Below are 17,373 nucleotides of genomic sequence, written 5' to 3' on the forward strand. Positions count from 1 at the left end.
GGATCTACGAGTTTTTTCGTAGACTGTGGTAATTCTAGTGTTAATCAGGACTTTGCAGCAGGAATGTACAAAAATTGGACTGTTACACATTTACATGAAAAAGGCCAGAACAGCATACTGAATAATCATTTTTAGCACCTTTACCAGTATCCATAAGATTTCTTCTAATTAAAATAATATTCTCTAACTCCACAGAGGAGTAATTCAGAACTATCAGGAGTAGTAATACTTGAATTCAAAATGCTTATTCATTTGGGATAACCGTTCTTCAGTCCGTTGCTCTTCACCATTAGGAACCTATACCCTGATAGCAATAAATTAAACTTGCAAAACTGATGAATGACTGTTGTCTGACAGAATCATAAGATCTTTCATTCTAACTTGTTTGAGATACAGTGCAGTGAATGAAAGATACAACAGATCATTAGTTCTGCTTCTGATTTTAACAGTTGTTCAGATGTTTTTTCTAAACACAGATTCCCAACCATGCATATAAAAGCAATCGTAAAAAAGAGTCAGACTTCTAAAAAGTGTTATTAATTTTGTTTATTTTTAAACTGAGTTTCCACGGAAAGACGACCTGTTTTTGTTCCTTCTTATTGATTTATTCTTTTTTGTAGTTACAGGTCACTGTGTTATCAATGATTTGTAGTACTCCACAAAATGACATTTTAGTTTTGTTTCTCTTTCAGGAATATGAAGACAAATCTGAACAGTCTTATAATTCCCCTTCTCCTCAACAGACAGTGAGAAGGAATTTGGATTTCGAACCTCTTTCTACCACAGCTCTTATACTTGAAGATCGACCATCGTGAGTTTGCACATTTTTGTTTTACGCCTTTTTCTATTCAAAATTAACAAAAAGTATTCACATCTCTTTTGTCAACTAACAGTCGGATCATGTTTTTGTTGCCTAAATTCCTATTATTGGGCTTGCTTGCAAACTGGTAAAAAGTACCCAAGTAAACAGATTCCATCAATTTGTTTCTAAGGCTTGGGTGATTTTGTTAGACTATTAATCATCAGTTACCCATTTATGGAAAGCCATTTGTCTCCCTAGTTTAGGTAATTCAGTTAGAGGGACATCCTTATACTAGTTTAAAAAATATTATAGTTAACAGATGATCCCTTTAATGCAGTTTTAGAAATTGTATAGAAAGTGGTTTGAACATAAGAGCAGTTTTTTTGATAAGAACAGACTATTAAAGCTTCCTAATCCTGTTTGTCTTGTTTTTCAAAGATAGCATCAAGTTTTAAGTCTGTAAATTACCAGTCTCTAAAATACTGCTTAGTGATTTTTTCCAGGGCCAGATTTATACATTTTTTGCCTGAAATTGAGCGTGAAAATCTGCATATGCCAAAAAAAAAAAAAAATCAAATTTATAAAATCTGGTGTATTTCTATGCAATTTATCAGTTATAAATCACAAATGCCTTGCACACCTCCAACATTGCCCTTGAAACATCCATATGAGCATGCTAATCACACTTATACATATGCAATCTCAATGCAGAGCTTAATTGGCTGGTAGAGTAGCTCCCTCCTGACACGTTGAGACCACGCCACCTGCATAAATGTGCTTCACAACTGAGAAGACAAGATCATGCGTGGCATTATATAATGCCACTCCTCTGCACTCTTGGGGTCTGGACAAAACGTAGGGCACCATCAGCTGAGTGGGTAGCCTCTGTCACCTGGAACATGTAATAAAATGATTGCTGTTAAAATAAATAGTACAGGCCATATGAAACATCAAGGGTTCAGTCGGATACTTTACCAACAAGTCAGCCAAAGCATACAACACCATCACATCTGTCAAAGTTTTCCTCAAAATAAATTAATCATGGGTTGACCCAGGCCACTGAGATAGTTTTTGATGACTTTACATTACTGGAATATAACTGTTTATGGTTAACAAAAGCAGCTCCATTCTCACTAGGTACCCTTATTACAGCAGGAGTGCAGTTGGCAAAAACATGTTATGTTTTATGTATATACACCCATACCATACAAAAACTGGATATAGCGCCTCACTGGTTGGTTAACAGGAAGCCTAGGTGAGATTTTATTCAACTGTTAGCCAGGTCCTTGAGGAGTGACAACAGGTAGCCAATATAAATTGGGGAAAAAAAATAGTTCTTCAGTACAAATATGTAGTATTGGCCCTCTAAAAAAGGAAAAAAACAGTCTGTGCATCATATTTATATATTTGAGGTGTAATGTGTTTGTCACATCAACACACATTATAGTAATGGCTCAGTGATATTAATAATTTTCAAGAGCCATCGTTTAGCTGGTTTGGCTTGAACTTCCTACTTGATTATTTCTGTTTTTCCATGATTCAGAGTTGCCCTAAATATACGCATGTTCCCCAATCAAGTTTTCTTTTATAAATCCTGCCATTTGTGTCGGAATTTATCTATACACATTTAGAGTCCTGAGGGACACCCATTTCAACATCACCTAGTGTGTGTGTTTTTTTTTTTTGTTTTTTTTTTAATATAAACATTTTACTGAATATATAAAAATCAAATAACATCCCATACAAGCAAATCAAGTTTTACAAAACTAGGTTCCAAACAAATCAACCCAAGGTCACCTTATTCTGAAAAGATTTCCCTCCTCTTAACCTTTGGCATCCTGTGTTTGAGCAAATTTTATGACCAAACCACCGCTTTTATTTAGGTCACCAACCTTTCACGTGTTATCCTATCACAAACCTTATGAAAATCAAAATATATGTATCTCTTGTTATGTGCATTTGTTGCTAGAGCATGTTAGTAAAATGATTTCTCCTGTCTGAGCCCATTCTGTTTGAGCAGCCTGTTAAGAACAGGTGTATTAGCAATCTTTCCCTTAATAATAGCTTACATTCATTTACATGTTAGGGTCAGTTTATACTTCACGCACAGAATGCATACACGCATGCAGCATGACTGCCACACGTTCCCAGCGTTCTGATGTGGTTCAACTCTCCAACAGGATAAATTTGCGTGCTTTGATGTTTGATGAATGGTTCGATGTGGTGATGCAAATCATCAAACTTAAATACTGACACACGAATGTATTCATGGTGCCTTTTTTTTTTCCCCCTCATCCATTTCATGCATAGGCAATACAAGTGTTGCATATTTGTCATTGTAATGATGCAGTACATTTAAAGGTCTGTGTCATTGTTGCTTTTTTTTTCTTCAGAATGCAAAGAATTATCTAACTTCTTTCATACCTCAGCTCACAACACAGCAAAACCGAATGTTGTTTTCTCTCCATGATGAATTCCCACACTAACACCTGGTGGAATCCTCCAGATTTACTTAATATACATATTCAAGTATAGACCGTACACTGTTTGCGTAGCAGCAGCGTCCTCAAGCACACTCATTGCATAACGTTGAGTATATCCCCGGCCTTATGCATGTTAAGCCCACTAGCCTATAGTTACTTGGATCTGCCCACACACCTTTTTATGCAATGGGAGAGTATTTGGTAGCTTCAAATCCTTATGAATTTTCCCCCACATGCAGTGAATTTTGCAAAATAAGTATCAATAGCATATCTACAATGCAGTCTTCCTAAGCATTCCAAAATAAATATTACCTGGTCCTAACTGTTAACTTTTGACTTAACTTTTTTGAAATTTGATTGTCCTGGTTTTAGTAGAAAGCTTGTACTACCTGGCAAATGCCTTTGTGGATACAGGGAGTAAATGTAAATTCCACTTAGTCTTCAACCAGGATGGGATTTTAACCCAGGAGTCCGCTTGCACTATCCTGTTTTAAAATAGTGAACTGAAACAGAAATGCATTTAATATTTAGGGATTAAATAAATTGTCCATAAAATGTAGGAGACAATTTGACTGTTCTGCTATTCATTTGAATGTTGTTGTTAATAGCAAAGTAGTATAATACTAAAGTTCTTTTACTGTATGAAACTCCCACTCTTCAAAATAATTCAAAGAATTGTAGGATACAACTAGTTGTGAGATTTTTATATAATATGCTATTAAAGTGTGGTTTGAGACAAAATGTGCTATGTTCTATGATGTTTAACAATTCTAGATGCAAATACCAGGGAATAAAAGTTGACTCTAATCTCTCTTCCCATATTCATCCTTTGATCTCACACAATTGTCTTCAAGTAAAGCAAAAACAAATTGGCCTTGCTCTTCCAATACTTTTGGAAGGTGACTGTATGCCCATCTGTAAATCTGAGGGTTTATCCTTTGTCTAAATTCATTATTCCATTCCACCATGGGCAAGACCAAAGAGTCGGTTGTAGAGAGGTTGGAATGGAGGAAACTGATTCTGTGGACAGGTGTGCTTTATACACATTATAAATTGATATTAGGATTATCTGTAATTGATTGCTTGATTGATTGTAATCTGTGTGTCACATGGGCATACAGCCAGTCTGTGGGAGCCAGAATTCTGGCTGGGTTGTAGGGGATCAAATACCTATTTCTCTCAATGACGTACAAATCAGTTTAACTTTTATGTATGTGTTTTTCCAGGATTTTTGGTTGGTTTTCTGTTTCGACTAAAGTGAAACTACCATAAAAATTAGAGACTGTTTATTTCTTTGTAAGTGAGCAAACTTACAAATTCAGCAAGGGATCAAATACTTTTTTCCCCCAATGTGTGTGTGCTGGTTATATTGATGCTTTGCCTATAATTAGGTGTTATTTTTTTCCCTTCTTTGTTTCTGTACTAGGCCAGTTCTGTTACAGAGGTGGCTATTCAGTATTTACCCTTTAAATTGTTGTTTATTTTCTTTCCTTCAGTTAGGATATTCTATGGGTGAATATACAGTTGTGCCCGTATGTTTTACATACTTTGGCAAAATTTTTAAGATGTGTACCATACTAAAAAGATGAGTGACCAGGTAAAATACATTCCATTTATTTTGAATGGAATCCAAGTTAAACTATAAAGGCATCACAGAATAGCACAATAATTAAATAAAACATAGTAATAAGGAAAATAATGAAATGGTCCCTGTTCAAAGGTTTGCATGCCGTTAGTAATTAATACTGTGTATTGCCCCCTTTAGTGACAGTGATGACATTTGTGATAGTTGTGGATGAAGCCTCTGATTTTCTCAGGTGGTAGAGCTGCCCCTTTTTGGCAGAAAGCCACCAGGTCCTGTAATTTCTTGGGTTCTCTTGCATGAGCTCCACTTTTGAGATTATCCAAAGTGCCTCAATGATATTGAGGTCATGAAACTGTGATGACCTTCCCAGCACCTTCACTTTTTTCTGCTGCAGCCACAGAAGGGTCATCTTGACCTTGTGCTTAGGATCATTGTCATGTTGATCCAAGTGCATCCAATGCAGAGCTTCCGGACTGATGAGTGCAAGTTGTCCTCCAATATTATTGGGTAACGTGCTGCATTAATCTTGACATCAATTTTCACTGTTACCTTTGCTGCTATAACTCACACACCCCCCAGAACAGTAGAGGTCCACCTCCATACTTCACAGTAGGGATGGGGTACTTTTTATTGTGGGCCTTGTTGCCGCCTCCCTAAACGTAGCATTTATGGTTGTGACCATAAAGTTCAGTTTTGGTCTCGTCACTCCAGAGGACTTTGTTCCAGAAATTGAGGCTTGTCTAGATGCTGTTTGGCATATTGTATGTGGGCTGTTTTGTGGCTTTGGCACAATAAAGGATTTTTTTTTTTTTTTTGCAGCCTGGCTGTGCAGCCTGTTTTTGTTCGAGTGCCTCTTTATTGTACATCTTGAAACAGCAACACCACTTGTTTGCAGAAAAGCCTGTATTTAAACTGAAGTGGCTTGTGGGTTTTTCTTGGCATCTCAACAAAGATCCTGACAGTTGTGGCTGAAATCTTGGTTGGTCTGCCTGACCGCTGTTTGGTAACAACAGAACACCTAAAAAATGTTTTTTAATACCTACTGAGAGCTATTTTCAGATCTCTGGATATATTTGTATATCCTTTTCATGATTTCTGCAATTTAGCCTTTTCTCTCAGGTTCTTTGACAGTTCTTTTGCTTCCCCCATGGCTCGGTATCCAGCAAAGTCAGTGCAGCTCTGCATCAATTTAAATTCACTATTTATACACACACTGATTACAATAAGTTACAGGTATGGACACCCTCCCTTAATTGCTCTTAATTTGAACCTGTGTATGTTAGCTTGTATGTATATTATCATCCTCAACATTCAAGGGTATATAAACTTTTGGTCAGGCCTATTTGGATGATTTCAGTTATCATGATTTAAAAAGGGCCCACACAATTATGTGATATTGTTTCACATCAGCACACTACCTAGTTAAAAAGAGAGCTTTCTGCATTATTACTTATAAACTGCTCAAAAAAAAAATAAAGAAATACTTTGAAAACGCATCAGATCTCAATGGTGGAAAAAATCATGCTGGATATCTATACTGATATGAACTGGATAATGTTAGGAATGAAAGGATGCCACATCATTTGATAGAAATGAAAATTACCAACCTACAGAGGGCTGAACTCAGACTCCCCAAAAATCAAATTGAAAAAATGAAACGGTAGGCTAGTCCATTTTGGCGAAATTTCATTGCAGCAACTCAAAATCGTACTCGGTATTTTGTATGGCCCCCACGTGCTTGTATACATGCCTGACAGCATCGGGGCATGCTCCAAATGAGATGATGGATGGTGTCCTGAGGGATCTCATCCCAGATGTGGACCAAAGCATCACTGATTCCTGGGCAGTCTGAGGGGCAACCTTGCAGCATCGGATGGACCGAAACATAATGTCCCAGAGGTGGTGTTTTGGATTTAGGTCAGGCGAGCATGTGGGCCAGTCAATGGTATCAATTCTTTCATCCTCCAGGAACTGCATGCATACTCTCGCCACATGAAGCCGGGCATTGTCGTGTACCAGGAGGAACCCAGGACCCACTTCACCAACATAGGGTCTGACAATAGGTCCAAGGATTTCATCCTGATACCTAATGGCAGTCAAGGTGCCATTGTCTAGCCTGTAGATGTCTGTGCGTCCCTCCATGGATATGCCACCCCAGACCATCACTGAACCACCACCAAACCAGTCATGTTGAACGATGTTACAGGCAGCATAACATTCTCCACAGCTTCTCTAAACCCTTTCACATTCTCATCTGTGAAAAACACAGGGCACCAGTGGTGGACCTGCCAATTCTAGCAGTCTATGGCAAATGCCAGTCGAGCGCCACGGTGCCAGGCAGTGAGCACAGAGCCCACCAGAGGATGTTGGGCCCTTAGGCCACCCTCATGAAGTCTGTTTCTGATTGTTTGGTCAGAGACATTCACACCAGTGGCCTGCTGGAGGTCATTTTGTAGGGCTCTGGAAGTGCTCATCCTGTTCCTCCTTGCCCAAAGGAGAAGGTAACGGTCCTGCTGATAGGTTAAGCACCTTCTATGGCCCTGTCCATCTCTCCTAGAGTAACTGCCTGTCTCCTGGAATCTCCTCCATGCCCTTGAGACTGTGCTGGGAGACACAGCTAACCACCTGGCAATGGCATGTATTGATGAGCCATCTTGGTGAAGTTGGACTACCTGTGCAACCTCTATAGGGTCCAGATATCGCCTCATGCTACCAGTAGTGACACTGACTGTGGCCAAATGCAAAACTAGTGAAAGAACAATCAGGAAAGATAGAGGGGGAAAAATGTTAGTGGCTTCCACCTGTTAAACATTCTTGTTTTGGGGGTTGTCTCATTGTTTTCCCTCTTGTGCACCTTTTGTTAATTTCATTAAAACCAAAACAGCTGAAACTGATTAACAACCTCCTCTGTTACTTAACTGACCAGATTGATATCCCAGACGTTTCATTGACTTGTTGCTATACTCTGATTAAAAAGTGTTCCTTTAATTTTTGTGAGCAGTATATTATCCAAACAATGACCAGTATTTCACAAATTCTACCAGGGTTTGTAAACTTATTAGCACTACTGTATGTATAATTATGTTTGGATTTCTCTAATATGTGCAAAGCTTGTTTCATTGTATTAAACAAGTCTAGGTGGTTATTTTCTCTTGCCTTGCTTATAAAAGTCACCATCATTAAAGGGGATCAAATTAGGGCCAAAATTCTATCCATTTCAAAACCTATTGCATTAAACTGTTTAGGTAAAGGTAAAGAGGTTCTTCTGTGTGCCTTGGAACTCATTTTAAATAGAGGAATTTGCTACAAGGAGTGTAGTCTCCCAAGAAAATGCATTACAGTGATTCCTCGCTATATCGCGCTTCGCCTTTCGCGGCTTCACTCTATCGCGGATTTTATATGTAAGTATATTTAAATATATATCGCGGATTTTTTGCTGGTTCGCGGATTTCTGAGGACAATGGGTCTTTTAATTTCTGGTACATGCTTCCTCAGTTGGTTTGCCCAGTTGATTTCATACAAGGGACGCTATTGGCAGATGGCTGAGAAGCTACCCAACTTACTTTTCTCTCTCTCTCTCTCTCTCTCTCTCTTGCGCTGACTTTCTCTGATCCTGACGTAGGGGGTGTGAGCAGGGGGGGCTGTTTGCATAACTAGACGATACGGACGCTCGTCTAAAAATGCTGAAAGATTATCTTCACGTTGCTACCTTCTGTGCAGCTGCTTCGTGAAGCGACATGCTGTACGGTGCTTCGCATACTTAAAAGCTCGAAGGGCACGTATTGATTTTTGACTGTTTGTTTTTCTCTGTCTCTCTCTGCTCCTGATGGAGGGGGTGTGAGCTGCCGCCTTCAACAGCTTTGTACCGGCGGTGCTTCGCATACTTAAAAGCCAAACAGCCCTATTGATTTGTTTGCTTTTCTCTCTCTCTTTCTGACAGTCTGTGCTCCTGACGCGCACTCCTTTGAAGAGGAAGATATGTTTGCATTCTTTTAATTGTGAGACAGAACTGTCATCTCTGTCTTGTCATGGAGCACAGTATAAACTTTTGAAAAAGAGACAAATGTTTGTTTGCAGTGTTTGAATAATGTTCCTGTCTCTCTACAACCTCCTGTGTTTCTGCGCAAATCTGTGAACCAAGCATGACAATATAAAAATAACCATATAAACATATGGTTTCTACTTCGCGGATTTTCTTATTTCGCGGGTGGCTCTGGAACGCAACCCCCGCGATTGAGGAGGGATTACTGTACTACAAATGTTGATGATGCGCCATCGGTTGGAATGACAAACTACCAGACGGACACACACATCTTTTTATTAAGGTGAACAAGCACACAATTCATATGCATACAAAGCAGTTTTAAGTTTTAAACCAATTTTCTGTTTGGTACACATTTGAGTAGATGGTGAGGTGGCTTACAAAGAAGGGATTTGTCCTCAGACATAGTGGTGCCAAAACAACAGTCTTCCTTAATATCGGAGATGGTCATAGACATCAGGAGGCAGGTCACACTCCACATTGGAAGGGATACTTTTGAGAGGGTATAACAGTGGTAGATGACATGAATTAGGCATAGCACCTTGTAGTTGTCATCATGAAGGCTCTTTACTACTCAGTTCATTTTATGTCTATATTTCTGATCATCAGCCTCTATAGGTACAAAGTGGGGTCCATGCTCACTGGCTGCATAACATTGTGGCATGGCACCTATAACGTTCAGATGTAGTACTCCACCGGGTGCTAAAGGTGGCACAGAATACTTACCAGCATACAGCTGTATTTTCAGAATAAACACTGCATACACAGCCTTAGACAGGCAAACAGTATTAATAAACAACCTACCAAGTTTTTTTTCTTCCCTGCCTTTTGTCAATTTAGAACCTTTACCACTTACATTAGTAGATTCAGAAATTGGTCTTAAGGTTAATAGCCATACATCTTACAAATAGTTGTTCTTGTATTTTGCTGTATATGTATCCATGCTCTTCAGAATGACAATGGGATCCTAACAGATTTTTTTGAATAGATAAAACTGAGACATCATTTGAGGGCACTATCATATCTACAGTATCTATTCATAATCCATCTGTTGTCTGAGTAGCCATGTAAATACAAGGATAATTTCCAAACCCCACATGATAATCATCCTGCCTCAAAATCAAACCACAGTCAAGGCCTTTGCAGCTACTGTAATAACACCCATTATTAAAAAAAATCATTTAAAATAAAACTACACAGGTATTGATGTGCAATTAGGTGTTCATACACTGAAAATTTTAATTGTTAAATATTCACATCTAAAATGCCTTATACTTTTCATTAAAACATTAATACAAAAATTACAGAGAGTGCAATATGAATTTTATATGAGATGAGATGGAATTTCATAGGCTTCCATACTAAATATTCAAAATAAGAGTGCTCAGTTTCTGACTCTTAGAATGGTGTTTTCATTGGTACTGCATAGCTGGCATACTATATTTTTACTACAGCAGAGCCATATTCCAAATTTTTTTCCAAAGTAGTGCTACTCTATTTAACATGTAACAAAGTCATTTATCACATTTGCAAAAGTGTTTCAGCATTTTCTGGTGGTTTTAACTTTTGTAAAAGTGAACACACACTAGAGCTGTGTGATGTGTTAAAAGTTCACATTGTCATTTCAAAGCATCAATTTTCGATGCCATTGTGTGGGGTGCCTTGCTTGGAGAGAAAGAGGGGATTAAGAATAATTAGCTGCTCTACCCATGTACCACAACAGTGTCTACACAAGGTGGTGAGGAAATGGTGCCAGGGGCATATTAGCTTAGGATGCAGGAGTTAGTTTTGTTGTCTCACAGGTTGCTGCAGTCAAGCACACAAAGGGATATCTGGTAGTATTACAATGATTCAACGGTGACTTGTTCCAGGTTCATTTAAAATTCTACAAATGTTAGTGCCATATTGGCAGAAAACTTTAACATTATCTGCCTCCTAAAATTGATCTGAATGTCTACCAACAGGAAAGTTGAGGTTACAGATTACTTTTACTCACTCAGACAGGGAGTCTTCAGTTCTTTCTACCATCTTTGGAGCAAAAAAAGTGACTTGCATGCATTATAGAAAAAAATTGTAATTTTGTTTTATTATGGTTTGACTGCAGCACATATTTTGCTTATGTATGCAAACGACATGGCTGCAGAAAAAATAAAGTAAAATTGAATGTTCCAATTAGTTGTTTTTGCATGGCAAACTGACGGGGATCCCTCTTGGAGGTTGTGGTGCGTTTATATTTGATATCGAAGGGAAAGGGTGATCCCCATGAAGCACTGAACGCCACTGATACAGGCCCACTTCAATCACCATCATGCACAACCAAACAAGTACTGCCACGCTGCCACTTTCCTTCTCCAGTGCCCAAATCTTGTGTTGGTTATGTAAAATAATACATCTCAAAGATGTGCTTCAGTTGCCCTGAGACACTGCCCACAATAAGCAGGTTATGAAAATGGTTGGTGAATGAAAAATATTGCAACATTGTTGACAGGTTGCCTTGGCCTGGGAATCAGTCACACACCATATAAGCTGATATTCCATCACTCATATGAGTGGCTTCAGGGGACCCTTTAAAACAGGCAAACCAACCAAAGTCTCAAATGAATTGCAATTTGTGTGGACACAGTGAGCGATCGTTGTAAGGATAGTGAGCCACTTAAAAGTGCAGTGTAAAGAACAAGAAATCATGGGGGCACCATAGTGGCATATACCTGCAGTCTTCCCATTTAAACTATTGCGTGACTCACTAACCAGGCTGCCGTCCCTCAGCTACAACTCACTACTGCTAAAGTTAGAAATCTTGCGAGCCTCCTGCTGTGAATGAGTGCCAGACTGAAAGTGCTGCTGTTCTGTTGGATGATAGTGAAAGAATTGAATGATGTAAGCCTGAAAGAATAAGTAGCTATGCTTGTGAAAATACTAATTGTAAAATATGCATTCAAAGTTTCACACTCCTTCAGAAGGAGGTGAAAGGACTGCTGTTAAGTGATTTGATATGGAATGCAGATTTTGATACTCAAAACAACAGAATCAGTAAATGTGCCTAACAACATGAGAATAGTATCCACTTTCTTACTGTACATCTAAATGAAAAACTAACAGAAGTAAACCTGCACCATATTAACACACAGCATACAGTGCATCCGGAAAGTATTCACAGCGCATCACTTTTTCCACATTTTGTTATGTTAGTCTTATTCCAAAATGGATTCAATTCATTTTTTTCCTCAGAATTCTACACACAACACCCCATAATGACAACGTGAAAAAAGTTTACTAGAGGTTTTTGCAAATTTATTAAAAATAAAAAAAATTGAGAAAGCACATGTACATAAGTATTCACAGCCTGTAGCCGTGAAGCTCAAAATTGAGCTCAGGTGCATCCCGTTTACCCTGATCATCCTTGAGATGTTTCTCCAGCTTAATTGGAGTCCACCTGTGGTAAATTCAGTTGATTGGACATAATTTGGAAAGGCACACACCTGTCTATATAAGGTCCCACAGTTCATGTCAGAGCGCAAACCAAGCATGAAGTCAAAGGAATTGTCTGTAGACCTCCGAGACAGGATTGTCTCGAGGCACAAATCTGGGGAAGGTTACAGAAATTTCTGCTGCTTTGAAGGTCCCAATGAGCACAGTGGCCTCCATCATCCGTAAGTGGAAGAAGTTCGAAACCACCAGGACTCTTCCTAGAGCTGGCTGGCCATCTAAACTGAGCGATCGGGGGAGAAGGGCCTTAGTCAGGGAGGTGACCAAGAACCCGATGGTCACTCTGTCAGAGATCCAGAGGTCCTCTGTGGAGAGAGGAGAACCTTCCAGAAGGACAACCCTCTCTGCAGCAATCTAACAATCAGGCCTGTATGGTAGAGTGGCCAGACGGAAGCCACTCCTTAGTAAAAGGCACATGGCAGCACGCCAGGAGTTTGCCAAAAGGCACCTGAAGGATTCTCAGACCATGAAAAAGATAATTCTCTGGTCTGATGAGACAAAGATTGAACTCTTTGGTGTGAATGGCAGGCGTCACGTTTGGAGGAAACTAGGCACCCCCGTCACCAGGCCAATACCATCCCTACAGTGAAGCATGGTGGTGGCAGCATCATGTTGTGGGGATGTTTTTCATCAGCAGGGACTGGGAGACTAGTCAGGATAAAGGGAAAGATGACTTCAGCAATGTACAGAGACATCCTGGATGACTGGGGCGACGGTTCATCTTTCAGCAGGACAACGACCCTAAGCACTCAGCCAAGATATCAAAGGCGTGGCTTCAGGACAACTCTGTGAATGTCCTTGAGTGGCCCAGCCAGAGCCCAGACTTGAATCCGATTGAACAACTCTGGAGAGATCTTAAAATGGCTGTGCACCGACGCTTCCCATCCAACCTGATGGAGCTTGAGAGGTGCTGCAAAGAGGAATGGGCGAAACTGGCCAAGGATAGGTGTGCCAAGCTTGTGGCATCATATTCAAAAAGTTGAGGCTGTAATTGCTGCCAAAGGTGCATCGACAAAGTATTGAGCAAAGGCTATGAATACTTATGTGCATGTAATTTTTCAGTTTTTTTATTATTACTAAATTTGCAAAAACCTCAAGTAAACTTTTTTCACGTTGTCATTATGGGGTGTTGCGTGTAGAATTCTGAGGAAAAAAATGAATTTAATCCATTTTGGAATAAGGCTATAACATAACAAAATGTGGAAAAAGTGATGCGCTGTGAATACTTTCCGGATGCACTGATTATGTAGATTACAATGCTTATCTAAACTCTGCTTGCAGCTGTTATGCCATATAGTGATGCAATAGTCAAAACGAGGACAATGTCATAGACAAAAGCACTTACCAAACGTGTTATGCCAAGTAGCTTCAGTGATCTACATGTCTCTGTCCATCTCTCATTAATCATTAAGCTTCAGTTACCTTGTAGTACTGAGATCCTGAATAGATAATCGGCTATTTTAAATTTTTATTTTATTAACAAGTCAAGTTTTTTGCAGTCTTTTTTGCTCTCTCCCTGAAACCCTGGCAGTTAAGAGCATGGACTGGAGGAATTGAGGAAAAAAGTTGTTTTAGGAAGATACAAATATGCAAATATTCCAAAATCCAGAAATATCCAAGTTGCTTTTGTGTTGTATAATTGAATCTACAGTCTCCGTGAAAACTTGTTGCCGGTGTACCTTTGGGTTGCTGTACCTTATGGAATACATCGTTTAGATCATTCTCACTTACTAAAACATTAATTAAGCAGTATTTGTGCTTCAAGATTAGCTGCTTGACTATATTACTTAGGAAGAGATTATGCCTTCTTTTATTAATCTTTTCAGTATTATAATACAACACTTAAATACTCTTTTTAATGTGATACATTACTTGAACGTTTTATTGTTTGTTTGCTTAAGTGTTTGTCAGTATTTCAAAGCAAACAGTGCAGGGGGATCTCAGCCATGAACATGCCATTTTGACAATAAAATATAAGTTAATTTCTTTAACATTTTATTTTGTAATTTAATGTGACAGATTTTTGTGCAGAATGTTAATGCTAGCATCTTATGTGCTTTCAGTAGTTTACAGTATCTGCACATTATAAATTAACTCCTTTGGATTAGTTTTACTTGGGTTTAGAGAAAAAAAAAACACCCGTAAGGCTACATTTTACAGTCAGCTTGTGCTAGTTGGGGGGGAAAAAAGATGATTCAGAAAGGAGGAAACGGTGTTCTCAAAACCTAATGTGATATCTTGATACAACAGGGTTTTTTTTACCATTTCCAACATTTCATTTTATTCACTTGGGCTATTTCTCTGGGTGAAATATTGTACACCAGAAGTGAAAAGCTTATTTATATAATCTTGTAGTAAACAAGGCCTTAGTTGAAAGAGTGTGTATCAAATGGTCTATGGAGGATGGGCCATGTCATGACCAATGGAAAAAGATAGTCTGTCCTCCAACATGTTATGATTTACACAAAGTACTAACAAAATAAGCTTAAGTATCTATAAGACTACAACAACTAACTGATGTCATTTATTTTAACTGATGATGAAAATAGATTGAATTTTGTTTTTAATTATTTGCTATGTGTTAACATTCACCATTCCATTGACCAAGGTTGGTGTTAACCACAAATATAACAGAAGAAGTCATTCCATCAGGGTGTAGAAAAGAAGAGCTCCTCACAAAGCAGCAAGTACATCAACCTCTATGCAAACGAATGCTAAACGTACAGAGAGAGTGTGAAAACTATGAATGCTGAAGTCAAGTGTATTCACTCCACGTTATAGTGCAGTGCGCCATTACTGGTTTTAGAGTATAATTGTTGTTCAAAGAAAACCTTTCATTCTTGAATAAAAGTCTTGAAGTTTAGCATAAATGTTGCATTTTTTTAAATTTCTCAATTACTCAAAACAATTAATTTGACACATAATTATTAGTTGCAGCTCTATTTCTCTGCAGGATTGAGTTGGATTAAAGTGGTTTTGAAATGGATGGTTAGATAGTTGGATTTACCATTTCTAAAAGACTAGAAAGAAAATGTTGACCAAAAGACGGTTTCTGTATTTTTCATATTACATTGATTGCTACTCTCTTATAGAAAAAGCATTAGAATTTGGCTATTTAAAGTTCACATTTTTCTATAGTGTTAAAGATCATTTGTGGAAGACAAATTAGACTTAGGGCTCACAAAGTCATTTAGGATAGTGTTTTGCCGCCTTAGAAGTATAAGAAGGTTAATATATGTCAGAAACAAGATAAAAGTCAAGTGAACAACAAAAACAGGAATGTTCCAGGCACAGGTTGATGTAATACACCAAAGGTATGATTAAGAGATCAGCATATGTTCTGTAAGCAATAAAACTGGACAGTTGTAACATTTACAGAGATTTCAAGGGTAATGTCTAAACTAAGATATATTGAGGAACAAAGATATAATGGAGAAAGGCTTTTATTTAGGCTGGTTGTGCTCTATTCTAAACACCACAGTCTTTTAACCAGTCAGCGTATGATATGTAAGCATTAATCAGCCCTGTTATGTAAATTCAACTGTCAGTAAATATGAGCTTCTGCTTTCATTCTGTGATGATTCTGTAACAGACTGCTTTTGAAGAATGCACCCTCTGACAGCTTTTCTCCTGCCTGATTACTGGTTTGTCCTATTAGAGGATAAGTTGCTTTTTTAATTAAGATGTTGATTTCTACCACACATTACCATGTTACCAATCTGTTTTTTTTATTTCAGAAATCTCCCAGCAAAACCAGCAGAAGAAGCTCAGAAACACAGACAGCAATATGAAGAAATGGTGGCTCAGGCAAAGAAGAGAGGTTTGTCACAAATATATATTTGTAAAGTACAGATTACTGAATCTGTTTTTAAAACTTGATATGAATTATTTTTTATACAACAAGGGGCTCCACCCCCTGCTTGCTTCGCTTGCCCACCCCTGGGTTTGATTATCCGGATATACAATTTAAAGAGATTATTTTCATGTGAATTGTTACCTACTCTTTTGATTATATGTTGCATCGCTTCTCCGTGATCATAAATATAATCCTGACCGAATTGTGGTTTCTTTGAAATTAAACTTGTTGTAGCTTTAATTGTTGTGGGACTACAGATTCTCATAACGTTATGGTCCATTATTGTGTAAATCTACGTTTTGAGCATTGAATGATGCAATTGCGAAAAGTTTATTGTAGACTCGAATATTTTGCCTGTAGTGTTTGTGGATTTCACTTTAACCAAACAACAAATCTTTTAATTCTCGCGGGTTCACCTCTTCATTGGGAGGCAACACTACATTTCCCTGATGGCAACATGAATTTGACGATCTACAAGTCTCCGACTTAAACTTTAAAGCCTTAACAATATTTACATACTTCTGACATATCACCTATGTCCATATATTCAATCTCTTTTTGCTGTTCCGTTATTTCACCAAATAATAATTTCCATTTGTTTGTGCTAATGTGATCTTTACTTTTTTTTTTGATACTTTCGAATTTTACTACTTTCATATTTTTACTTGCTCTGCATGTGTATCGTGCCAACAATTTTTTTTTTTTTTTTTTTTTTGTTTGAGCCTTCCGAATTCCACTGCTTTTATAATCTCTAACCTGCTCTTCATGTGTATCGCGCCAATGTTTTTGAACGTCTTTATGAAGTCTTTTTTTATTTCTGGTTTTCAATTCCACTTGGTGCAGGCAATTTTACTTAGCCGTTGACGTGCCATCTAGAATGTATAAAATTTTTAAGAGCTGGGAGCACATGAAGTTTGTCTGCCAAAAGCATTCCAACAACTGAGAGGTTAGATGTCCCTGATCTTGTTTTAAATTGTTTGTAAGTAGGGCGTGACGTGCAAAAGTCATTGTCTCACGGGTCTTGCATACAAAGGTTGTAAAGTCTAGTCTCGCGGGATGTCAAAGTGTCCTTCCGAGAAGATCACGTCTCGACCCAAGATTTTTTTATTATAATAGATA

At 38.2% G+C, this 17,373-nt stretch overlaps 1 protein-coding gene across 5 annotated transcripts in view; it reads left to right on the forward strand.

Moving 5' to 3' along the window:
- The window catches only part of tbc1d14 (TBC1 domain family, member 14), a 138,936-nt gene that overhangs the window by 96,699 nt on the left and 24,864 nt on the right, over positions 1 to 17,373 (forward strand). For all 5 annotated transcript variants that reach the window (XM_051928218.1, XM_028801875.2, XM_028801874.2 and 2 more), the window contains 2 exons: positions 693 to 811; positions 16,136 to 16,218. In XM_051928218.1, the coding sequence (XP_051784178.1) occupies positions 693 to 811; positions 16,136 to 16,218 (202 nt within the window). The remainder of the gene's footprint in view (positions 1 to 692; positions 812 to 16,135; positions 16,219 to 17,373) is intronic.

Source organism: Erpetoichthys calabaricus, chromosome 5 (assembly GCF_900747795.2).
Source record: "Erpetoichthys calabaricus chromosome 5, fErpCal1.3, whole genome shotgun sequence".
In the NCBI taxonomy this organism is placed as follows: domain Eukaryota; kingdom Metazoa; phylum Chordata; class Cladistia; order Polypteriformes; family Polypteridae; genus Erpetoichthys; species Erpetoichthys calabaricus.